General features: G+C 33.7%; 2 protein-coding genes across 4 annotated transcripts in view; both read right to left on the bottom strand.

Annotated features, from left to right (window-relative positions):
• LOC123701889 (nucleolar protein 4) overlaps window positions 1–27267 on the bottom strand; it is a 142348-nt gene that overhangs the window by 98424 nt on the left and 16657 nt on the right. The gene's annotated exons all lie outside the window — the stretch shown is intronic.
• On the bottom strand, window positions 15299–17139 carry LOC123701890. The gene is made up of 2 exons (XM_045649487.1): window positions 16666–17139; window positions 15299–16598 (listed from the first exon to the last, which is right to left on the bottom strand). The coding sequence occupies exons 1-2, from the start codon at window positions 17005–17007 to the stop codon at window positions 15906–15908; spliced, it is 1035 nt and encodes a 344-aa protein (XP_045505443.1). The 5' UTR covers window positions 17008–17139; the 3' UTR covers window positions 15299–15905.

The raw sequence follows: 27267 nt of genomic DNA on the forward strand, positions 1-27267 counted from the left end.
AGGATGAAGGATGGTTCTCATGTAGAGAAAACGTAAAAATGTACGGGCGAAGCCGGGGCGGACCGCTAGTTACAAATAAAATACATATATCATTCATAAGTAACACGCGAAACGGAGCGCTCTCGATTGCGCTCATATGAAACAACATTCAGTACAATGCCTACATACGAAATCCAATAAGAGAAATTTCGCGACAGTCCTGCGCGTGAATCAAAAGATGGAATATCCATTTTTGGAGCGCCGGTTTCAAGCGACGGTGATAGCAGCAATTGCGCACGACGCGACGGCGACCTTGCCACTCCTATATTATAAACAAACACTATGAATAGGGTTGCCAACTTTTTTTACAAGAAATAAAGTACGTATATTCATTATTCAGGTCTCTCTCTCTCTCTTGTCGGTCCCTCATGTCTGAGGATCGTGGTCAGCATCAGGGTTGCATCTGGAGCGGATGATTTGCCTCCACCGGTCTCTGTCCATGGCGTCTCTTACGACCGTGTAAAAAAAATATTAAACAGTATTTATTGTAGTGTGTGCCCTCTGACTAAATAAAAAAAAATTGTGAGCGTCTAAATGTAACACATTATATCTGTCTATATTATGTGTCTGCACTTTGATGCTGAAAACAGTCTTTTGTATAAATACTTTTTATTTGTTAAACAGTAAAAAGTATAATTTAGTGAAAAACAGTAGAATACTGTTTGGCAACCCTAAGTATGAATACACTCGCGAATGCAAATTCGGGGATTTTCTAATTTTGCTAAATTTTTGCGTTTGTAGTAGTGTATGGTCAGCAAATAAAAAAAACAACATTTTATTTTTAGTTTTTATTATATATACAGGGTTACTTGTAAAACACCAGCAACCTCGCAGGACAAGATACCTTACATCATAAGTAACAACATTAATAATTGTTCTACGACTTTTGATATTTTGTTAGATTTTATTTTCATAAATAAATAAATGTTCATTTCATTTTCCGTTTGAATATTATAAACTCTACGCGCATCACAAAAATTACGTAAACAAGAAGCGAACGGGAGGGGAAAGGGGGCGTCGCGTCGCGGTTGTTCTTTCGATGATGAGTAGAACAACAAATCATTTAAAAATAATTTATTTCGTTATGCCAACAGCCAAAAGTCGTAGAACAAATGTTACTTATGATGTTAGCTATCTTGTCCTGCGAGGTTGCCGGTGTTTTACAAATAACCCTGTATATGGGATTTTAAATTAAACTATATGTGTTTCTCCTCTGAAAAAGATGAAACTTTATTTTAATATTTGCACATTTAACATACGTATAACTTTTACATTAACAATTAACAATATAAAGTTACAACACTTACACACAAATTAAACACTTCAACAAATATTATAACAATAATAACAAATAATAACAACAATCAACAAATACAAAATTTAACAATTACGTAATAATTATAACTTTTGAATGAAATGTGTGCTTTATGTTCTAACGGTACCAAGCGACTCACGGACTGCACGTGGTACCTGCGGACAGCGTAAACTGGTTTATTCTGGTTTTGTGCGTGTTTCCACTTTCAACTATCAAGTGACGATTTATTTATTTGTTTTGTTTCGTAATTATTATGGTCAAATATTAATAACGAAACAAATTATTATGGACACGATATTTTATTGTTTCACGGTAGTCGTTTTGTCGTTTGCTCAATAACGTGAAATTGAATGATAATTATTTTTTTTTTATAAAGTCAAAACCATTTTCTTTCAAATAAAAACTTGTTTTTATTGAAAACAAAAATCAGAGTGTTGCTAGGAATAAGTATAAAATTAAATAGTAATGTAAGGATATCGAAACATTTTTGTATAGGCCTGAACGTTATAGTGGAAACGCGCTCTAAGATCTGAGTAATATACACACCACTAGATATGCAAATATTTCTCCAAGCTAATTTACCTTCTACTAATATTATACTAATATTGTACTAATATTGTAAATGTGAAAGTAACTCTCAATCACGCCTACTGAACCAATTTGCATAAAATTTGGTATAGAGATATTTTGATACCCGAGAAAGGACATAGGATAGGTTTTATCGCGGAAATCCCACGGGAACGGGAATTATGCGGGTTTTTCTTTGACTGCGCGGGCGATGCCGCGGGCGGAAAGCTAGTATATAATAAATATAATATAAAGTATAAACACAACAATTTAACATTCATTCAAATCATACAAACAAACAGACATAAACAAACAGACAGAATTTTTTATGGATTCGTGCTCTATACTGTTTCCCTAATATCGTTTTTTTGAATATATTACATACGTATACACTTTTTTTACTGTTTTATTATTTACGTATAGATTATCATCAATAATTATAAATAAAAATTAAAAAATAATAATAAATTATCATATTACATAATTTGCCATGATTTCAACTTCACTGTATACTAACTACCGAAAATACGCGTTGAACGCGCGAAGAATATTGTGTTTAATTTAGCGTCCGATGAACTTTACGTAAGTACGGTGAGCCGTGTATGATGGAAGAATGATTGCGCGCGGCATGGCGCGCTAGGGCGGGGCCCATAACTTTAGAAATTCTCTGGCTTTATGCCCACTCTTAAATCCAGGAAACCTCTAGCTAGCCAGCTGCCAGAGAGGCTGAGAGATTTAACAGATCGAAGGCTTGTACACATTCAACGCACGTCACTTGGTCCGGTGAGGCATACTAAATGTCAGCTAGTGTAAACTAAGCTCAAACCTTGCTGGAAAACAACAGGCTGTACATTGTATAATACTAGGCTAGTCTGCGACTTTACTTTGGAAAATTTAAAATGAATTGAAATTGAAGAAAAAGACGCGTCAATCGTACACAGGTAGATATTATTATTATCATAGTATAACGACAGACTATGATATTACGGTAGAAGCATGTAGGTTGGTTATAAAAATGTAGGTTGGTTGTAAATACAATTATTATGTATTAGAAGTAAAACTGTAATTAGCGATTCCTTTTTTTTTCTTTATTCATCATACATTTCTCTCCTGCAATGATGAATATCTCTTTAAATTTTACAGTCCACAATAGTCCACAATTTATTGAAAGACCTTGTTCTACGGTTGTTTGTATAAAAATCAAAATGATATGGAAAAGTAACCATTCAGGGAAGTAAAACGTCGTTCCGTCTAACCAAACACTGCAGGCCGTGTGCTAAGTAAGAAAATGGATAACTCAAGTAAATTACCAAGTTGGACAAGTGAACACGGCCGATGCCCGTGTAGAGACCTAACTTTGAGCAAATGTTGCTAACGTACCTTAGGGCTGGCGGTCGATAAATATGCGTATAAGATGGTTAATAGCTTGAAAAAAAACAATAATCTATAATATTTGTTTGTATGTGAATACTTTAATTTATCTTGCTGGCGAACAATTCTATATAGCGAAGAACTAGCGAAGATATTTGTTTCAAATTGACAAGATTGTAACACACACCAAACCCACACACAGTACGCGGTGATTAAAGTTGTTCTAGTTCTAAACAATTGATGGCGTTTTAGTTTAAAAAATCGCGAATAGATAGCGAAGTTAAATATATCTTTGAATATAGACTTAAGTATAAGATACAGGATACACTAAAATCCAGACAAAAAGATAATAACACGATCCCGCGAAAAGCAACAGATTTATTTAGTAAAAAAAAACTTAATTTAACAAGTGGCAGCCCTATCAAGCCGGCGGCAGGCGTGCCTGACATGGGATCTGTCGGCTCGGCGCGTTTCGCGTGCTCTCACCGCAGTATTGCGACCGGCTGTGTTTGATACTTGAATATGTTTTATTTATTTATTTGTGTTCTTTTTTATTTTTGGAGTTAATTGTGTTTAGGACAATAGGGGTTAAGACTAATGTATCACGTTCGGCTATGGAAATCGATTAGGTTTAAAAAATATATATTTATAATGAAATCATAAATCCAAAGATTTTTATGACTAGTGTGTTTCTAGTTTACGCATTGTCCATACTTCAATATGTTAACTTTTAAATATAAGAGGAATGAGAATAGATACGCGAAACTACTGCTTAATTGATAAAAAATGTAATATTATGTTTAATTACGAATTAAATGTTGATTTGTATATTTCATTGATATACGGTATTATAAATTATATAAACGTTTACCAATATAACTGTGTGTAATCATTTATAATATAAAAGTTAGAAACGTATAATTGTATCTTCTGTGTATATCATTTTCTATCAAATGGAATTATAGTTTCATAATTGTATTGTTCAGTAGGAGTCGAAACATTGTTGAAAAAATTATAGAAACAAATGAGTCCGTAACTCTTTATTTGCCTACGGATTTATTGTCAATACGTGTTACATCTATCAAAAATCACAGTCTCAAACAGAATTCACGAAACTCACGAGTCTCAGTATTTCACATTTTTTACGATATTTCAAGTCATAAATAATGTGAAAACCCTGGCCAAGCGAAGCGAGTGTGCCGACATGGCATCTGTCGGCTCAGTGGGTGCGTCGCGTGCTCACTCTCACCACCTGTAGCGCGACCGCGTTCTTGATACTTTATCGTATTTATTTATTTTTTAACTTGTTGTCCCCGTGGCCAAAACCATAGGTAAAAGCTTTGTATGGCTTATGTTTTGCTGCTACATAAAATACAAGTTTTATGAGAATCCGTTCAGAACTATAGCGTGTATTGATTACAAATTTGAATACATTAAAGTTTTTGCGCATAAATTCAAATAAATATTTCCGGTAAGACTCTTTGGTACATCTTGTTAGTGTATCTTGTGGTTACTATGTATTTTTTTAGTGAATTCTCTGTCTGCGTTATAAGTACTTTTCATAATAATAACTTTTGTTTTAATATGAGTTGACTTTCATATAATTTAAATTTTAGTCAAGTTTGAAATAATGTGGTCCGTTTACTTACACACAATAAACTAAACAAAACAGCATCTGCATGTGTTTACCTGAAAAAAGTAATAATATAAATTAATACACATCAAAATTAATTGTATCTAAAACTCTTGTTTTATAAGATTAATAAAAAAAGATATACTATTATATTATAAAGAGTGACCCAAAACGTCATTTGCTACGATAATTGTTAACTTGATCCTTGATTTGACAAAAATCACTAAAAACTCAAGTGTTTATATAAACAGCATCATAATAAATCAATAAGAAATACTGCTACGAGTATTCAACGCAATGAAACCACAAAAACTATTTTGGACATTACAGCAATACCGTAGAGCTCTTTTTTATAATTTTCATAAAGTCCTAAACAAAAATTCTTCATACTCCGAGCGTAGCAATTCCCCAAATGTACCAGGCGGCTATAAACACAAGCAGCTATAGCACATCGCGACACGATACGGGCCGTTATCGCCCCGCCCGGGCGTCACCTTGTCACCGACCCGGTTTAATGGGCCGCTGTGTGCGGCTCGCGACATCTTGATACTTGAATTTATGAATATTGACGTGCTGTGTGTGGCGACTGGCGCGCTTATTTTTATATTTATCGTGTATATTGTCTGTTCATCATTGTAGTGTACTAAATTGTTACGTAAGTAAATACGTAAGGACTTTTTTGGCTTTAAAAGAAAAAAGATATTAATATTAAAATTTAAAACGGATGATGTTGTTATTTGGAACGTTTTAATCATAAAGCAATAACGATACAAAATTCAGGTGTAGACGATATTAATGTTTAATCAAAAGTCATTTTAAGTCACCTCCTTGGTGAAATAAAACCAACAGCCTGGGTTTATCTCTTGTAGAAACAAAAATGTTCAGTCTGGTAGAGTACAGGATATATTAATTTCCGGTAAAGAAAATCTAAGCCCTCAGTCTGAAACCCACGCAATTCAATGGTTATAAACTTACACAAAATTTGAGGCGTCTCGCTTACGTATTTCATGTTGCAAAAACGTTCGCTATTAAACTCATAACACGACCGCCTAATGATAGAACACATTAGTACACATATACTAGTAATATAAGCATATACTCGCAATATAACTTTCAATGGCGCAGGGAGACAGTGTCATATGTAACATGTACATATTTACCAGACTTGTTACCTCTTTGAATACAAGACGTGAACAAATATAATGAGGAACACGTGAACAATGTGGAGTGTCATTTCAAATGGACAACGCAAATGTATGAAATGCCTGGCTGGTGATTTATACGAATAGTATAGAAATATATAGCAGCAATAGGTATAATATGAAAATACAGTTTTGTTTTGCGTGAAGTTATAATGTTAATAATTTGATTTTGATGTTCACAAATATTGGAAGGTCTTTTCTTTGGAATCGGCATTTTTATGTATGAATGAATTGGCATGCGAAATGCAATTATAAAAGTAAAAAATACGATATAAGAAAAACAATGGAAAGTAATATGATAATAGAGTACGATACAGACACACTATGTATAGGCAGAAATGTGTCACATTTATTGTTGCTCCAAAAATATACTGTCAATCCATTGTCATGGATGATGTCTTTCTTTTATGAAATTTATGGAAATACAGGCACAGATCGATCCAGTATTGGAGTAGGAATCCAATTCCTAGTTATGAATACTATCTAGTCAGATATTCCACATATCTGGTGTGTTTTTGTTCTTTTTGTGTTAAACGTTGTGAATCGAAAACCTTATTCCTTTTTTCGCAATATCGGTTTAAACTCGAGCCCGAAATGTTTTCAAACTTTTAGTAAATACAGCGTCCGATGTACCTTAAAATTGTAGTATAATACAGCTCATCGTATATTCACAGAGTAGCTATATAAAAGCAAAGACGCGCCTGAAGCCCATTCCCACAGTGTTATTACCCGCTCCAAATGGCGGTGCGCAGTACGCCAGTGTCGGCTTGTGGGCTGCATAAAAAATGTCTGGCCTGCCGTAACGCCGCCTCTAATGACACGCCACGGCTTCCTGTAGGGCTGTGTGTTGGCGTTTTTACGTTGATGTATGAATTGTGTTTTTTGTTATGACTTGTTTTTTGTTAGGTTGCTTGGGAATTCTGTTTGCTGTGAAGGGTTGAATGGAATGTTGTGTAAATTTTTTATAGCCATGTTAGTACAATATAGATTTGATTACAACTGAATCTCTAGTTTAATTGCTTATTATGTATATGGTAAGTACATATCGTAAGTACGATTACTTCTAATGTAAGTATATCGGAAACGATATTATAATCTTGAAAATATTGAAATCAGAAAATCTTTAATTGCTGATACGGAAATTTCAAGAAATCTCGTATCGATCTTTATTGCTTATATTGTGGTGCCAATTGATCTATTAATCTAAAAATAGCACTCATAAATCTCACATTTCAAGTGCAGTTTTATCTCAACAAAAGATAATCCATTCCCGCACCGCTCTGTGCCATGAGCCATCCATAAAAGGCCAAAAACAAAATGACGTACAGCCCTAACGTTGTGGGTGCGCTCGCCTCCTACATATTTAATTCACCCGGACCGGTTTCTGTCCGGCCACGCTTTGTTATGGCTCTATCGCAGTCTGACTGAGGAATCGTCTATCGCTGGGTGGGTTGAATGCTTAACTCCTACGCTGAATTTGTACACTTTGAATCGTAAAAATTTAGTGCGTAATCTCGCACTTGGCTTTTGTATTTCTGTATTAGCTATCGATCGAACAACAAAATAATAAATGCAGATACATACGAATTCTAAATGATTTAGATACTTGATAACTTCGTTACTGCAATTAAATGTTAAGAACGTGAATAGTGACAAAGTTTCAGAAAGATGATCAGCCCAGACGAAGTTGCAAGATCCCTTGAATTAAAATGAAATGGCGTTTGAAATGCGACATTTTATAACGACAGCGGCAGACAGAAAATTTGAAACCCAAATAGCGACGTTAAAATATTATTACTTGTTATTCTTGTTAAATAGGTATTTGGAAACACATATACCTACTAACTATGCTATAATAAATTATTTAATAATTTGTATTTTAATAATAAGAAATCTTATTTTGTACGTAGTATAAAAAGAATATAAAACTAATCTGTAAGCGTAGAGCCCTTGGCACATCTTGTATAAAATGTTTTCGGCGATAAAGTCCATTTTGTATTAACAAAGGGCAAGTATTAAGCCAAAAAATATAATCTCTGTCACGAACTCGACGGGCTGAAAGAAATCCGCCGAAAACAGTGAATATATTTTGTGAAATATTTAAATTGTGGAACGCTTTCGTGCGGTTTATTGACGATTTATACTGTTTTTTACGTTGAATTTAATATTAAATTCTCCTATTTGACACGTCGTATTATTTACAAAAAGCGTCGAACTGCTTTATATTTCGATCCACTCCTTGTGAGACCACTTACTCTACGAATAGCTCATATCTTAATTCATAATTCAGAGCACGCCCGCCGGTCGCAAAGTGCAAGCGCGCGAAAAAAGCCGGCGAAGCATGGAGGGGGAACGGGGTGGCAGGGTAAATTGTCCATGAGGTGATACTTCGGCAGTTATTAATGCTATGTACATAAGATGCATCGGTTTGTTGATCTCTATAATCTATTGTACAGTTGGTTGCACAATCCATCAATTGTTCCTATTCATTTGTTTTAATGCGGTTTTTTATCTTTAACTTCAATTGCTATGATAAAATGTTTGAGAATATGTTTGCGGCAACAAAAACTTTATGAAACAAATGTATATTTCTTATCAGCAATTACCAAAAATTTTTTTTTTTCTAAAAACATTAAAAACTTTCAAGTGCTAACCCTAGAAGCGATCATAGTTCCACCATAGAACATTAACAGCACGATCAAATCTATTTCTACAATTATTGATCCCAACGGGACCGCACCGCTGAGGGTACGTCCCCACAGATACTGCGAACGAGTCGACAATTATAATGGTTGTAATAAACGGTGCTTTGCGCACATCCTGGGATCTGGTAGTTATTGTGCCTTTTATGACCCGTACCGTACTTGCTGGATCAACCGTTTTGGAGAGTGGGAAGATTAAAACTTCTAGTTTTAACTTCGCGTTTACGGAAAAAAATCTAACATTAACATATCAATAACTATAACATACATATTCTACCGTCAAGATATCGTATAAAATGTGACTTGTATTATAAAATAGATCATTTTACAATTAATATGAATACAATGAAATACAATTCTAAACTTGAGTCTTGACTAAAAGTGCGAAAAATAAAAATGAATTTTAATTTTAAATATAAAGTATTAAAACATGCTGTTCCCTGACACCCTCAGGATGCACCCTTTTCGTGACAGGTCTGTTGCGCGCTTGTGAACAACTCTACTCGATCTGTTATTATAGAACACTCAAACAATTTTAAATCATATCTAAAATATATTTTTTATATTGTTTCATAATAATTACTGAAATAGTATGTAGTTCCATACTTAGAAACCTATTAAAAATTAAATAATCAGAAAAAAGAATTAGACAATATCACGCAATATGGTGAAGACGAATGTCATAATGTACCATGTGGTATAATAATCATTAGATTACTTATTAATTATTAAATTACGAGAATTTTTTTTGTGTACACTTTATACCTAAATAAGAACAGGGAAGGCTTAAAAAGTGAATTTTAAAGATCCTTGATCCTTGAATTTAAGGTCGTTCCCTGAGCGAGTGACCTTGAGCATTCACACTTCTTTCCCGAACCACAGCTATCCGCCGCTTCTACAATACTTCGCAAATAATTCTTGCGCCACCTAACGCGCATCCGCGTGAATTGTTTCAAATACAAGTAAAATTCACAGAGCTCAGAAGTAACAGACATGGCATACAATTAAAATATTTTTTTATATAAAAAAATTATAATGGTGCATACACATAATTTTGGTCTTTACCAATTCAGAGTTAAATTATAGTGCGCATGGATGAATTTTATATTAAATTTTTAAAATGAATCAAAATTGATGGTACTCTGTAATGATCATCATTCGGTGATATTTTTATATTTCTTTAAAACTAGATACACAATCCCATTCAAATGTTCTACAAAAACTGTCGCCAAATGGTTTGAAGGACTTCTAGTTGAAATAAATATACATGAATGTAAATAAAACCTTAAATACACCAACTTTTATACACAAATACATAAACCTTTAATAGTCTAGTGCGATAGCGTAAAGTATGTTAGTATATTCAACCAACTTAAAAAAGTGTGAGTGTTTTATAAAACCCCTAGGAATTGTATGCAATATCGAAGCTTTTTAAGAAACGCATAAAATACTTTTTTAAGAATTTTCATACATATTATGTTACCGGCAATGTATTAAATCCGGCATTGTATACAATTCTTAGAAAATGTATGTTATTCCGAGAAACGGTCGGAATGAAATAAATATTATTATATTCGTCAAATTACTTACCTACAAGATGGCGCCGAGAAAAATTTTACATCTTTTTGTCATTGGTGTCATTTTCATGGTTTTTGGGGTACCATTAACCAATATGAGGTCAAAATTAAAATTCAAGATTGCGCCGACGATAATTTACATCTTTTTGTCGTGGGTGTCATTTTCATGGTTATTGGGGTAGGTTTTAACCAATATGAGGTCAAAACTAAAATTCAAGATTGCGCCGACGATAATTTAAATCTTTTTGTCATGGGTGTCATTTTCATGGTTTTCGGGGTAGGTTTTAACCAATATGAGGTCAAAACTAAAATTCAAGATGGCGCCAACGAAAATTTTACATCTTTTTGTCATGGGTCTCATTTTCTTGGTTTTTGGGGTAGCTATTAACCAATATGAGGTCAAAATTAAAATTCAAGATGGTACCGAGAACAATTTTACATCTTTTTGTCATGGGTGTCATTTTCATGGTTTTTGGGGTACCTATTAACCAATATGAGGTCAAAATTAAAATTCAAGATGGCGCCGACTAAAATTTTACATCTTTTTGTCATGGGTGTCATTTTCATGGTTTTTGGGGTAGGTTTTAACCAATATGAGGTCAAAACTAAAATTCAAGATGGCGCCGACGAAACTTTTACATCTTTTTGTCATGGGTCTCATTTTCTTGGTTTTTGGGGTAGCTATTAACCAATATGAGGTCAAAATTAAAATTCAAGATGGTGCCGAGAAAAATTTTACATCTTTTTGTCATGGGTGTCATTTTCATGGTTTTTGGGGTACCTATTAACCAATATGAGGTCAAAATTAAAATTCAAGATGGCGCCGACTAAAATTTTACATCCTTTTGTCATGGGTGTCATTTTCAAGAATTCGACTATATAGCTTGTATTTGTTAATTTGTTTTAGTTTACTTTAAAGGAGAAAATTTCGCTTCCAAGGCCTTGTTTTATGTATCAAAAACAAGATCTATCACGAAAGCGAATTTTGTGATATTATTTGAGCCACGGCGTAAATTATACTCAAATTTGCTATATAGTCGAATCCTATATATTACGGGAGAAATGAATTTTAAAGAGCATTTATTATTGAAATACATATTTAAAAATGTAATGTAAAACGCAAATCTGTGTCAATATTCCGACAGATATTCGCTTTTTCACTGTATTCGCTCAACTTTGTTTAAAATAGAGATCATCTAATATACTAAAACGAAGAGAATAAAATAAAAAAGAGCGCGTGAGCCGAGAACACATGTCAGAAGTAAAACTTCTTTGGTAAGATTCATAGATACGAAAATAGCCGCCTTACTCCATGACGTGACGGTATTACCATGACGCGACCTTGAAATTTTACTCTCAACGCGCCTATAGAACTTTCACATCAAAAAGCTACACCTTAACCACATAATTTGAATTCTGCTCGATTAATATATAAACGATTGTAAGAAAAACCACATAAATGACATCCATTTCGAAAAAATGTCAAAATTTTGTCAGCGCCTGGTTGTATTTTAGATTTTGACCTCATATAAGCTACCACAAAAACAATGAAAATGACACCCATAGCAAAAAGATGTAAAATTTTGGTCGGCGACATCTTGGATTTTAGTTTTGACCTCATATTGGTTAATAGCTAAACCAAAAACCATGAAAATGACACCCATGACAAAAAGATGTAAAATTTTCGTCGGCGCCATCTTGAATTTTAATTTTGACCTCATATTGGTTTATACCTACCCCGAAAACCATGAAAATGACAACCATGACAAAAAGATGTAAAATTTTCGTCGGCGCCATCTTGAATTTTAATTTTGACCTCATATTGGTTAAAACCTACCCCAAAAACCATGAAAATGACACCCATGACAAAAAGATGTAAAATTTTTCTCGGCGCCATCTTGGATTTTAGTTTTGACCTCATATTGGTTAATAGGTACCCCAAAAACCATGAAAATGACACCCATGACAAAGAGATGTAAAATTTTCGTCGGCGCCATCTTGAATTTTAGTTTTGACCTCATATTGGTTTATACCTACCCCGAAAACCATGAAAATGACACCCATGACAAAAAGATGTAAAATTTTCGTCAGCGCCATCTTGAATTTTAATTTTGACCTTATATTGGTTAATAGGTACCCCAAAAACCATGAAAATGACACCCATGACAAAAAGATGTAAAATTTTTCTCGGCGCCATCTTGGATTTTAGTTTTGACCTCATATTGGGTAATAGCTACCGCAAAAACCATGAAAATGACACCCGTGACAAAAAGTAGTATACTTAAAACTTAAAATGTTGTTTGTCTAATCCTAATACCTCACTAAAAATTTAAAAAGTAAAATGTGATTTATTGCATAAATTAATAAATTTATAATAATTTAAATATAATTTTTATAAAATATTTTCGATTATTAAAAAAATTATATTTATAAAGCATTTGAATGTTTTAAAAACTAAATATCATAATTATATAATAATATATTATAATAACATTGACCAGTTATTATATTATTGATGATTTCTAAAATCTCACTATAAATTAATAGTAGTAGCGTCTATTCCTCGCTCATTGTTTGATATTCGTAGATTCGAATAAACATGGGTCACGTGATTGTCATGTGACGCTCACGGCGACAAACGACACAAGCTTCACCCTCGAGACCTAGCGGCCGACTGAATCTCCCATACAAGCGCAAGAGATATAGTTGCGAATACGCCCAAAATTTTGAATAAAATGTTTATAAAATCTAGTTTAGGTCCTATTCAAAAAAAATTCTTACCATTATTTTCGTAATGAAATTGCCTATCCAATAGTGTAAATACCAAATCAAAAGAATCATTAGTTTAAGAGGAGATACACGGTATACATAATTATTTCTAATTTCTGGGATTTCTTTGGGAGGAGATTAATAACACTTTAAGTCAATAAAATAAAAAAATACTTTTGCCATTTTTGAGCCAAGAATATGTAGAAATTTAATGTATTTTTATTTAGTTGATATATCTTTTGGATAAGAAGGAGATAGCTCCAGAAAACAGTACAAAAAACGGCTAAAGCTGGGTTTTACTCTATTCCGCGCCTTAATAATCATTATTCGAATATTATCGAAAATATACTCGAACGTGAACATTCATTACCTACCTATACATAATACAATAACATTTAGTATGAAAACATCGTATCGTCTCTATTTGTATGGTGATATTTTTCATTGGATGAAGTTCATGTCAACTAGTTATTGTCAGCTTTCCATTGCTTTTCATTCAAATGAAAAAAATCCTAAGTACCACTATAAAAGTGTAAAAATGATGATTCCACTTATAAAATGTCGGAGTACTTTTCATTTACATAATAATAATAAATTCTTGAGCTTAATAAAATATGCTAACGAGTGGCAGCGCATGCTAGTTTCGCGATCCCGCCATTTCGAAGCTATTGCAAAATGTCGGACGCTTTTTGGCGGGAGCGGCAATTTGCAGTTTTGCACAGACTAATAAATTATGCAGTCGTTCGGAAATTGCGTTATTCAATTTTTTTATATATTTTGACAGATACATTTAAATAGATAGAGATCGACAGACCATGAATGGTGAAATTAATAAGACATGAAGTCTTTTATGAATTAAAAACCTTGGATTTTTGGTAAAAAAATTTTAGCATAAATATTATATTAGAATTAAAAGACAAAATCAATTAAAACGAAAAAGAAATAATATATCCACTTTTATGTGTTGAAAATAATAAAACACTGGTTGACATTCATAAAATATTTATTCTTCAATAAATCACATCTAAAGGCCGCTGCATACGTGACGGGATTTTACCCGGACGGGACGTGACGGGAAGTTTTGGAAACATCGTTGCATACAAAATGTATCCAAATACGCATATGTCACGGGAACATCGACGGGACGGGAACGTGGACGGGAAAAATATCGTCGCCGACGATGTTTAGCACGTCCCGTCCCGCACGTGCCCCGTCCCGTCCGTGATTTCGCTGCGTATGCACAGTCGCTCCGTTCGTGCCGGAGAGAATAATAGTGACGCCTTCCAAGTATCGAAAATGGACGACGAAAAACTGATCGAATGTGTTCGCTCATATCCAGCGTTGTATAGTATAGCGAACCCACAATATTTAGACACAAAGTATAAAAATTATTTATGGCGTAAAATTGCTGTGAAATTGTCATACAGTGAAAACGGTTAGTGTTATTTCATGAATATATTGTGGTATTCCTAACTATACTTAGTCCTTTTCACCTATGATGATTCCTGTGACACTTCATCGTGTTCTGAATTACGTATTTTATGTTTAAAATGCCAAAATAATTTTAGTGCATAATATTTTTGTTTTATGGCGGCAGTATTACCAAAAATATAAAAACGAAACATCTTAAGCTTATAAATCAAAAAAAAATTGTTTAGTTTAAATTAATAAATAAATAATTAATAAAAAAATAAATAATAATTAAAGCCAATTCTTGAATTGAAAAATCCATCTTTCGTTGTTCACAACACTAGCACGTTAGATCCGAATCAATGCCACGGTACGTATGCGTTAGCACCACGTTCCCGTTTTGAACGTGGCAATCACGTGCCCGTCCCGCTCACGTCCCGTCCGAGGTATTTTCCCGTCACGTATGCAGCGGCCTTAATTCTGGCACGTACAACAACAGATAAAATACAATTTAATATTACTTAACATCTAATGTATACTGTTGAGGTATTTTCTATTAAAAAATCACATCTCACGTTTCTACAGTACCTATCTATTCTATCACTGAAAATAAATTCGTAATTTATACATGTAAGTACAGTTAAATAAATATTTTGGAAGTAAAATAAATTCTAAATAACCTTTTTAATCATATAACTTTTAAAATTGTTTGACTTGATTTAAAAATAAGCTCGTTTAAGTTTATAATTATTGAACGAACGTAATAAATTTGTAAATAAAAAAGTTAAAAAAAATATAATACAAAAACTATAGTTCTATGATTATGTATAAGAAAAAAACAAAACACAGCCATACATCGAGATCTAACATCAAACCTTAATTCTAGAATTAATTCAAATTGTATACTTTGTTTATTTTCTATTGGCAGATTATAAATTTTTGTACTTTGGCATTCTTCCGACTATTACTGACTAAACCTATCACATATATAAAACATCTAAAACACATATTTAATATGTATTATGAGCTTGAATATATTATACTCAGAGGTAGATTTTCATTGAGTTACATCCATTTATAAAAAAATTCGATTCCCTCGTCAAACGTCAAATCCAAATTTGACGTTACATAGATGATATTTTTTATCTGTATCAGGGACAGACGTAATTGTATATCCCTGATATACAGCATACGAGACAATTTGACTCGTACTGTAAACGATATTGGCAACATTGCCAAACACACATAAATAATGATTTATGTTTACATTGAGCCGTTCAAAAAACATTTTGTAAATGCTCGGTATTTGGATGTGTCAATTTAGTCTTCAGGTTCTGAGCCCACGGTATAATCGACTTTTAAATCCCGCTGCATGTCCTCCGGGGACTCATTTCGCATGCCAATTACAGAACGAGCTGCGAATGAGTTTTGGGACATGCTAGACAGGATACCGTTCGAGAGAGCCTGCACGGATAATGCCTCTTGCGACGGGCCAGCGTAGCTATATTGTTGGTATACAGCTTGTATGCGAGCCGCATTCACGAGGGTCTGAATTTTTAATTGCGTATCCAATGCGAGGCTCAGCGGCAGCTTTCGCAACTGACTTGCAATCAGTTTTCCAAACATTTCAAATTCATTCTCATTCCCATTTTCGGAATGTTGACTGAGGTCTTGCGGCTCAGAATCGCTCCGGTCGTCGTAGTTCTTTTTTTGTTTCGAGGGCAGCGGGTATATTGTAGCGAGTGAAGTTGTTAGCGGGGTTGCTATGCCAACAGGTGGGTTCAGAAACGGGGCAGTCGTCGATGTAGGTAGGATTCCAAATGGGGAAGATTGATTGAGACCGAACGGAGTACTGGGACGCGGCGACGGCGTATTGAGGACATAAGGTGTGGAGGACCGTGTTGAGTTGCGGCGTTTACGCGGGCTTTTCTTTTCTGGTGACTTTCGCTCGCTCAGATCTTGCACCGCGTCGCTGTCGTCGCTCATCGCGATTTCCAACAAGCTGTTGTCAACCTGTAACAGAAATGTTTCGCTTCAATGTCGGTATTAACGCGCATGTGTCGTGAATAGAGGCACTTACGGAGCTCGGAGTGACGATCGCCCTCAGAAACCTGTCGGCGTGTTCGAACCACGTGACGCTGGGACGGTACGCATGCGCGCCGGCCTTCCTTGCGGCGCGGATCTTCTTCAACTCGACACTGTACGATGAACGTATATTTTTTATCTTATTTTTCAACTCCTTTACTGTAACGTCCACTAGATTCAACGTGTTAATTATTTCAACGTATCCCTGTTCGCGTACTTTCTTGTTCTTGTAGTGCTCCGAGACGGGGTTCCAGAGATATTCCCGTTTCTCGTATTCGATGATCATCTGGATGGTGAGGTCTTCGCTCCATTTCGGGTTCGCTAATATCGCGACCATTTTATTTATAACATAGCAAGCAAGCACGGCTTAAATTTATTGGGATGTTTACGAGCGTTTTGTACTAGGGACACAGAAGAGTGCGGGCGTGTCGCATGCGCGCAGCATACTAAAAGCACGTCGATGGGCCGGTACCCCGCGCGGGGGGACTATTTCGGGAGTAGCCGATACGCAGTCGCGTGCTTTAGAGCGTGCTGTTTCCTCTCGTTCGGGATGCTGGGCTCGAGTGAAAGGGAAGATTTGTGGCCGGTGGGTGGACTCGAGTCGACGCACTTTCGCGAGTCACCTTTTGATTGACGAATTGAGATTGATGAATGATTAATGGTCGTAGTATGTACACAATTCACATATCGGGATATGATTAACGTTTCACGCTCACACGTTCTTGAGTTAATTGATGTGGGACTGCTTACATTATTTTCATGAGTTTCAAAAAATAATAAATAAATCATAATGTAGTAAGTAAATATTTTTTTAGAGTACCTAGTCTACCTACTATATATGTACATTAAAGTTATGAAATAGATGTCAAAATTTAAATTACAAAATTGAAAGGAGATTGCCCAAGTGACTATGGCACTTGGTATCGCAATCAAACTTATTGTGTCAAGATGAAATATAGCTCAATTTGAAGCTTGATGTTAGTACTTTTAGAATCGATTAAAGTTTTTATGTAAATAAGCCGCAGTTCACGACAATAAAAATAAAACAAAAGTTTTATTCAACGCTTCAAAAAAATACTTTATCGAGTTTAAACTAACGATGAACGTTAAGTTTTACATTTATTACATAGGTAATATTTTAATTTACAAGATAAATGTGAAAAGTAAATCGTAATAAACATTATTTCAAAATAAATAACGTCGAACAATGCGTCGAACACATTCATTCAACTATGACATATGACGCAGGACGCTTGCAAGAGAGATAGATATATGTGTCAAAACAAAAACTTTTACTTTTATTTCTATTTTTTCGGTATAATTACGACTTAATAGTGATAAATATGATCATTATGAATACAAATAGGAATTAACAATATCACGAACACGTGACACAACTAGTATTTTACCGATTCCATACGTGGTCATACATGTTTCAAAAGAATAACTTTTACTATTATTTCAATTTATCCGGTATAATTAAGACTTAATATTGATACATATGACCATTATAAATACAAATAGGAATTAACAATATCACGAATACGTGGCACAACTAAAATTTTACCGATACCACCCGTGGTCATTCTCCTTTGAAATATTTAAATTTAAATACATATCTTCATTACATTAAAAAAGTACAAATAAGAAAAAAAAAACAATTTACTTAAAAGCGAACAGAATTAAAAATTATTCTACCGACACATACTTCTCAGAGTTTCTAAAGACTACAGAATGCAGTCTGCAGAGCAGGGTTGCAAAAAAACAGAGAATTATGAGAATAAACATGTTTTTTTTGTTTTTTTGGTTTTGTTCAATGTTTTATGTTTAATTCAATGTTTTTTTCTTTGTACTTTTACTGTGTTTTATTCATGTTTAAAACATTGATTAATATGTTTTAATCACCCATAGGCATGTTTACGGACGCGATTACAGTCAGCGATGACCGCGATTGCAAACACTCGTACCCGTCCGTAGGAACGCACCCAATATTATCGCGCGCGCGATATTATCAAATACAGAGCATATTCTTTCCCGTTTAATGAGTATCTTTTTACGATATTGCATTGGAAGTGCACCCACTAACATGGTGGCAATCACTTAAGGGGAAATTAAGCTCGGACATGAATTGAATTATCTAGCATGCCAACTGCATGCTGCAGTTGCTTCCTCTGCAGGAGTAGAAAGACTTTTTTCTACATTTGGGTTGGTACAATCCAGATTAAGATATCGTTTACCAAATGAAAAAACCGCGAAACTTGTTTCAGTTTTTAAAAATATGAATAAAAAAAAATACAATCTCCCAGAGTGGCCAAAATTTAGAGCATTTGGAGGAATCCTTATTAGTTGACTAAGTATTAAGTTAAATAATTATAATAATGTTAAAATTAAAGTTTCTTTATTTGAAATGTTTTATTTAACTTATTAGCTGACTGACTAGTCCTAGTGTTATATAATAATATAATTAAGTTAATTAAATTAACTAATAAAATGTCGCAATAATAGTAATTTCCCATTTGAAATTGTTTTATTTATCTATCCCACTTGTAAGTTTAAAACCTGTTTAAAACAATGTATAAAACATTGATTTAAAACAGGTGGAAAAAAACATGTTTTTTTTGCAATTTGTTTTAAACTTGTTTTAAACATGGTGTTTTAAACAACGATGTTTTTTTGTAACAACCCTGCTGCAGAGTGCTAACATCTATGGCGCGTGCCATTTTCTAGACCGCTCACACATTATCAAGTGAAGCTGCAACTTGCAAGGCGACAATCGTAACCTAGAGATGACCTGTAGCTATACCGGCATTTCTATGCCGGTGTACGCGTATAAATTATCATTTACTGCATATTTCAAAAAAATGTGAAACGTAGGTATATTACAGATGATTCAAATGCGGATAATTATTATTGAAAAGTGTAATTATTGTTTCTTTGATTAGGTACCTACTGAATTATCAACATAAATTGACTGCGAAAATATTGTATTCACCTGATTTGAAACATCAAATTAAGTAATTAAAATTAGTAATATTTTTTTCTTCCTTTCTTTATTTCGTGTACTAACCGATATATTAAAGTAAATGTAATATTTTTTTCCTAATACAGTAATATTCATCACGCAATAATCATGAAAAGTCGCGGGTACTAGTACGTCTATAACCTTCCTAAACGCCGACAACCCCATGTCACCCCACGTGCACCCTTGGAACGATAATCCTCCATAATTTACATACGTGACGATTTCCACACTGATTGATGTGTCATTTTTAAACTTGCTGTATTTTCTGTTTTGATATTTCTAATGTTGAAAATGTTATTTATAAAACGTAATATGCTGATGAAAATAGGCTTTCTGCTAGTAAAAATATTGCCAGTAGCATGCAAGATAGGTAAAGATATCTGCGTTATTATTTGATTTTCAAAATTTCATTCATAGCTGATCATGAGAACAGATGCGACATGAATAAAAATTCTTGGTTGACCCTTTCAATTTAATTTTATCTGAAAACAACATTTTAAGAAGCAAAGCTGTGGAATTACCACGCTTCATAAATGACGAGGCGAATAAAATGGCGATTAAAACGCAGTGTCTCAAAGATCATTTTATAAACAGTACTACTGAAGTACCTAGTAGTCAAGTACAAGTCGCGTCAAAGAAAGACAATATAGGTAAACTTCAGCCAGCAAAGTTGTAAAGCGTACGTTCGCAGCATCTACCAGTTAACTGATTTTCCGTAACCACGATCAATCGTTACACACTTCAAACGCAAAACCACGAATTGTACCGGACAAATTGAAATATAAACACCATAAAGACAGAACAAACGTCACGTAGTCGCATTAATAATGAAATACAACGAGTGCTTTTAGCTTCGTTAGTAGTTTGGAAGCGGGACTGGGTGTTGTTATATTACGTTTGAGCTAGTTCCTGGTGCTAGTGATTTATAGTATACGACTTTTTGCGACTAGACTTTGATAATAGTCCCCGCTTTCTCTATATTATTAATGTATAAAGAAAGAATACACCGATTGTTGTTGTATGTTAAAGTTGTTGCTACTTTCTTTCTACCTTCTCGTTTTGATCATCATTTCCTATCCAAGCAGCGATATTTTCCACAGTGAAGCGTATTTATAAAGTACATTATTGACGGAAAATCGCGGATAGTTTGTCAAAATAAGACTTTCTCGATATTCTGAAAGTGTAATACATATTTTCAATCACGGTAACCCCCAGGTACCATTGGATTTTTTTTTATTACTTTGATGATCAGTGGCAGAGAAGGAACACCAACGTTTTGGAAAAGTCGCATCAGACGCTTCTAATTTACAAAAACACGGTTAACGAATGTGCTTCGACGACAAAGGCTGAAGAATTCTCTACAATAGAGGTGATTATAATGATAAGTGTAGCAAGTTAATGGTAGAAGCGGTAAATTACTGGCCGCGGCGCTTCAAAGGCAGATGCGGACTGTGCAGGGCTGCCTCTCAAGAGTTTCGGTTTTGAGGGAAAGTAAGGAAGGAAGTAGGAACATTTATCACAGCATACGTAGGTATAGGCACACACTACTACTGTAAAATAAAATAATTCCTTTTTGCTAGAATATATGGCAATTTTCGAACCATTTGTGATAGAATAATAAACATAGGAGCCTGTTGCCTGCCTACCATATGTATTTCTAAAGGTAAAAGGATTTTTTATATCTATTGAGTACTTTCTAACAGACAATCGAATTCTTGTTTCTTATTAAATGATTTGTGGGAAATGGCAACCCTAAGAATGTTTGATCTTGAACGCATTTACATGAAACACGTTTTTTGGAGATCAATATTTTCGGCGGCAAATATTAACCAAGTAATATTTGACGGCAAAATCTTTCAAAGATTTCTGCTCTAATGTCACACAGTCGCAAGGAGAATATTTTTTATGATTAATATAATCTTTACATATCTACTGAATTAATTAAAAATATGTATCCGTGTTTTCATTTTAAATTTTTATCTCCCTTGTATATCTTTTTTCTTAAAAAACTATGAAATTAAATAAAAAAAAATTATCCTGATGCACTTTGCATGCTCAATACATACAATACATACAATACATACAATACATGCAATACATACAAATTTTGTGAAACTATTCAAAGAATCAATTTTAATCTCTTACATTCAACAAATCAATACAAGATTTTTTTTTATATTTGCTAGATCTTTACGAATTTATTATTCCACTGCAGCTAATAATGAAAAATCGATATCCAAACTGAGCACAATACACAATACAGACGGTCATACGTATTAAATACTAACTGACTTGGTTATTTGATATTAGCCCCTATAACTATAGGGACAAGGATTAGTTTCGTATATCGTAAAATTTGCGAAATGACATCGCAGTTAGTACCGAGTAGAGTGAGTGTACCACTTGGCCTCGGTGTCCCTTTTTCGGGAATGGGGCAGATGCACACATCTGTTTCAGTCATCGATTTAATTATGGTGCAAGTAGGTGATCAATCCCAGGACTATGTAGGGACAAATACTTATTAGTTTAGGTCTAATGTCGCACTTCGTTAAATATGTATATTTTTATTTTACATATAATATTATTGCCCACAAAAAAAACATGCATATTATATCTACTATGACTATGACCTATATGATATTTCAAGTCGTGTTTTGTCACAAGATGCTTTCTAACACAATCGAAACAAGGAAATTAAAGCTTTCCTATTTCAATGCGAACTGACGCAAATAGAAAACCCTATCCTACTAGGTACGATGAATAAATAGATAGATCTGGATTAGATGATATCTGGCAGAAGCTCCCCTGAGTATATATGTTCTGTGGGCAGAAGGATAGATTATTATATTCAAAACACTTCTCATATTTTTGTGCCACGTAAAAGCAGTATAGTACCTATATCTATATACTTGCCTGTATGTATAAAGTTTTGTGAAAAAAACATTTCGTCAAGAACACGAGGCAAAAGTACTGCTACTTGGCCATTACCCACTTGAAGTTTTGAACAATACAGACCACTTCGCAGTCAACTTGTCCACACTCGACTGTTTGAGGACGGCTAGCTTTGATAATTTATGTTTCACTAGTCCTTGGACGCGTTTTTTGCGGGAAATCCTGTTCTTTTTCTTTCGAATATTCTTTAAGATTTCATACTTAAAATCAGAGGGGTGTTCATGATGTCTTGTAACAGCATTACTTCCGGTGTGGGAAAGTGATGGCGCTAAGTGACTTTTTTTTTATAGTGGGGAAATCTTCCAAAGATACCCACGGCCCCCGGGGAAGGAGCCGTGGGTTATGTCGGATTCTTACCGACTAAAACCCCACTGTGTTCCGTCGAGCCGCTTTAATGATGGGGCCGCGGGTATTGGTTGGAATTCTTCCGCGACGCGCTAAGTGACCTATATAGGTCTGGCCTGGCGCTGTCTTTTTTCACATTAGAAATAATATTGCTTTTATACCGAAAATATCATGGTACTGGGGCAGACCCATCAAAATTCTTGTATAATTTAATCCTGACTGACAAAAATTGACTATTTTCAATCAAGGAGTATCAATGAATATGCATATTATTAAATGTATCAATAGAACTAAATTTTAAGTTGTAAATATTTGAAGGCTAATAGAATAAGTACTTAGATAAATTAACTAAGAGTAAAGGCTAATTTTGATGTTTCGCAAGATCATAGTGAAGTAATTTTTTAGGGAAATATTTTAAAATTTTTAAATAAATAACAGTTATTTTATTGTTTACTAGGTTTCCGCCCGCGGCTTCGCCCGCGCAGTCAAAGAAAAACCCGCATAGTTCCCGTTCCCGTGGGATATCCGGGATTGCGTCATTTTCCCGGGATAAAAAGTAGCCTATGTCCTTTCTCGGGTATCAAAATATCTCCATACCAAATTTCATGAAAATTGGTTCAGTAGTTTAGGCGTGATTGAGTAACAGACAGACAGACAGAGTTACTTTCGCATTTATAATATTAGTATGGATATAGATTTACCATACTTTATAGTGATTATACCTATACGTTACTAATAATGGCGATCTAGACACGCGGCAGCGTGTCAAGCCGAGTTCAAGCGAAGAGAACTGGCGAGCAGCAGCCGTGTCTAGACACGCGGCAGCGTGTCAAGCCGAGTTCAAGCGAAGAGAACTGGCGAGCAGCAGCCGTGTGTATATTTACACGAACCATTTCGAGCCACTTTTCACCCCCTTATAACTCGAAAACTATTTGAGTTAAATAAACCAAATTTGGTACATATCAAGAGGACCTCAAGATAAACAAGAACCTTTAATTTCATAAATACAGATTAAACAGTTGCGTAGATATTAATATCCAAAAATCGCAATTTTTAAGACTGACTGACTTATAGACATATACAAAACCTAACCCACTTCCAGATGACCTAGAAAGTTCAAATTTTGTAATCAGCTAGGTAATAGTGAGTGTACAAAGGAAAAAATCAGAAAATACTGAATTTATTTGTATTTAATTTTTTTTTCAATGACATTAATTTTGTTTGTATGGAAAAATGGAAAAGTTTAAAAAAATAGAAAATAGTATATTCACCTTACTAGTCTTAAAAAATAGATCAAAACTAATCAGTGGCCGAAAACATTTTTGAAATCCATCAATAAATGACTGAGATATAGATTATTGAAGTTTACATATTTTAGGACGAAACATCTGTAGATTCGAAGCGCCTCTGACATCACACTCACTCGCGCTAGTATCGCTAGGGCGGATTACTTCGATTGCATGATTTCTTTATTCAAAACTGTTATTAAACGTAAAATAAAAGAAAATTGTAATAAAAATATTGCCTTTATTGCTCATACAGTTAAAAATAATATATAATTTTACATATTCACATTTATTTATTCTTTATTTATGAGTGTTTAGTTTAGTTTTAATTTCAGTGTAAATAAATAAATAAATAAATAAATAAAATCTTTATTTTGCTTTAAACATGGTATTCAATGGTGATACAATTATATTAATAAAGCACAAACATGTTTAGCCAATACAAGCATGCAAAAATAATTACCATAAATGGTGTACCTAATGGAAGAAGGCTTCGTCGAAGGTCGAAATGATTTAATTTGCGTAATATTAATATGAGTGAAACATCTTTCGGCGCGTTTAGAGTAAAATTTCAAGATCGCGTCATGGCAATACCGTAACGCCATGGAGTAAGGCGACGATTCTTCTACAACGATCTTTGCATCTTGCTAATAGTGTGTGTACAAATTCACGCTGGATGTTTAGAAAATCATGTAATCTTTTAAACAGAAAACGAGTTTAAAAAATTGCAGATAATGACGGGGCAATGTGCGCTGACATTCATAACATACAAGAAAATATAGAGAATAATACTAAACAAACCATACAGAGAAACCGCAAGAAAAAAAAATCGTATATAAAAAGTAGGTATTATATTTATAAAGTAAATCAAATTTGCAGAGTGATTTTCTGTACAAAAAGTAATGATATCCCACCAAAAACATAAATGTAAAAATTGGAGCCGAGTTCAATCGTTGACTTAATTTGCCAAAAAAAGAAATGAGATCTAAATGTGTGCCAAGTTCTGCAGACAGTCCAGAAATTTATTTACAAAGATGTATTAAGTTCTTAGGTTGACTGAAAACTCAATTGTTTTATTTTCCCTTAGAGAACAATGTTTTTTCCAAAATATAACTTTTTTAATTTGAATAATATAATTATTTTCACAAAGAAAACAACTAATGACCTATTGAACCCCATAATTTGATGAGGCTAGTTTTACATACTGTTTATATTTTGTGAGGTTCTAAAAACTAGCCTCATCAAATTATGGGGTTCAATAGGTCATTAGTTGTTTTCTTTGTGAAAATAATTATATTATTCAAATTAAAAAAGTTATATTTTGGAAAAAACATTGTTCTCTAAGGGAAAATAAAACAATTGAGTTTTCAGTCAACCTAAGAACTTAATACATCTTTGTAAATAAATTTCTGGACTGTCTGCAGAACTTGGCACACATTTAGATCTCATTTCTTTTTTTGGCAAATTAAGTCAACGATTGAACTCGGCTCCAATTTTTACATTTATGTTTTTGGTGGGATGTATATTTACACGAACCATTTCGAGCCACTTTTCACCCCCTTATAACTCGAAAACTATTTGAGTTAAATAAACCAAATTTGGTACATATCAAGAAGACCTCAAGCTAAACAAGAACCTTAAATTTCATAAATACAGATTAAACAGTTGCGTAGATATTAATATCCAAAAAACGCAATTTTTAAGACTGACTGACTTATAGACATATACAAAACCTAACCCACTTCCAGATGACCTAGAAAGTTCAAATTTTGTAATCAGCTAGGTAATAGTGAGTGTACAAAGGAAAAAATCAGAAAATACTGAATTTATTTGTATTTAATTTTTTTTTCAATGACATTAATTTTGTTTGTATGGAAAAATGGAAAAGTTTAAAAAAATAGAAAATAGTATATTCACCTTACTAGTCTTAAAAAATAGATCAAAACTAATCAGTGGCCGAAAAAAATTTTGAAATCCATCAATAAATGACTGAGATATAGATTATTGAAGTTTACATATTTTAGGACGAAACATCTGTAGATTCGAAGCGCCTCTGACATCACACTCACTCGCGCTAGTATCGCTAGGGTGGATTACTTCGATTGCATGATTTCTTTATTCAAAACTGTTATTAAACGTAAAATAAAAGAAAATTGTAATAAAAATATTGCTCATACAGTTAAAAATAATATATAATTTTACATATTCACATTTATTTATGAGTGTTTAGTTTAGTTTTAATTTCAGTGTAAATAAATAAATAAATAAATAAATAAATAAAATCTTTATTTTGCTTTAAACATGGTATTCAATGGTGATACAATTATATTAATAAAGCACAAACATGTTTAGCCAATACAAGCATGCAAAAATAATTACCATAAATGGTGTAATGGAAGAAGGCTTCGTCGAAGGTCGAAATGATTTAATTTGCGTAATATTAATATGAGTGAAACATCTTTAGGCGCGTTTAGAGTAAAATTTTAAGATCGCGTCATGGCAATACCGTAACGTCATGGAGTAAGGCGACGATTCTTCTACAACGATCTTTGCATCTTGGTAATAGTGTGTGTACAAATTCACGCTGGATGTTTGGAAAATCATGTATTCTTTTAAACAGAAAACGAGTTTAAAAATTGCAGATAATGACGGGGCAATGTGCGCTGACATTCATAACATATAAGAAAATATAGAAAACTAGCGGTCCGCCCCGGCTACGCCCGTGGTACATATTTCGCAATAAAAAGTAGCCTATGTCCTTTCTCGGGTATCAAAATATCTCCATACCAAATTTCATGCAAATTGGGTCAGTAGTTTAGGCGTGATTGAGTAACAGACAGACAGACAGAGTTACTTTCGCATTTATAATATTAGTAAGGATAATACTAAACAAACCATACAGAGAAACCGCAAGAAAAAATAAAAAAATCGTATATAAAAAGTATTATATTCATAAAGTAAATCAAATTTGCAGAGTAATTTTCTGTACAAA

Source organism: Colias croceus, chromosome 22 (assembly GCF_905220415.1).
Source record: "Colias croceus chromosome 22, ilColCroc2.1".
NCBI lineage: Eukaryota > Metazoa > Arthropoda > Insecta > Lepidoptera > Pieridae > Colias > Colias croceus.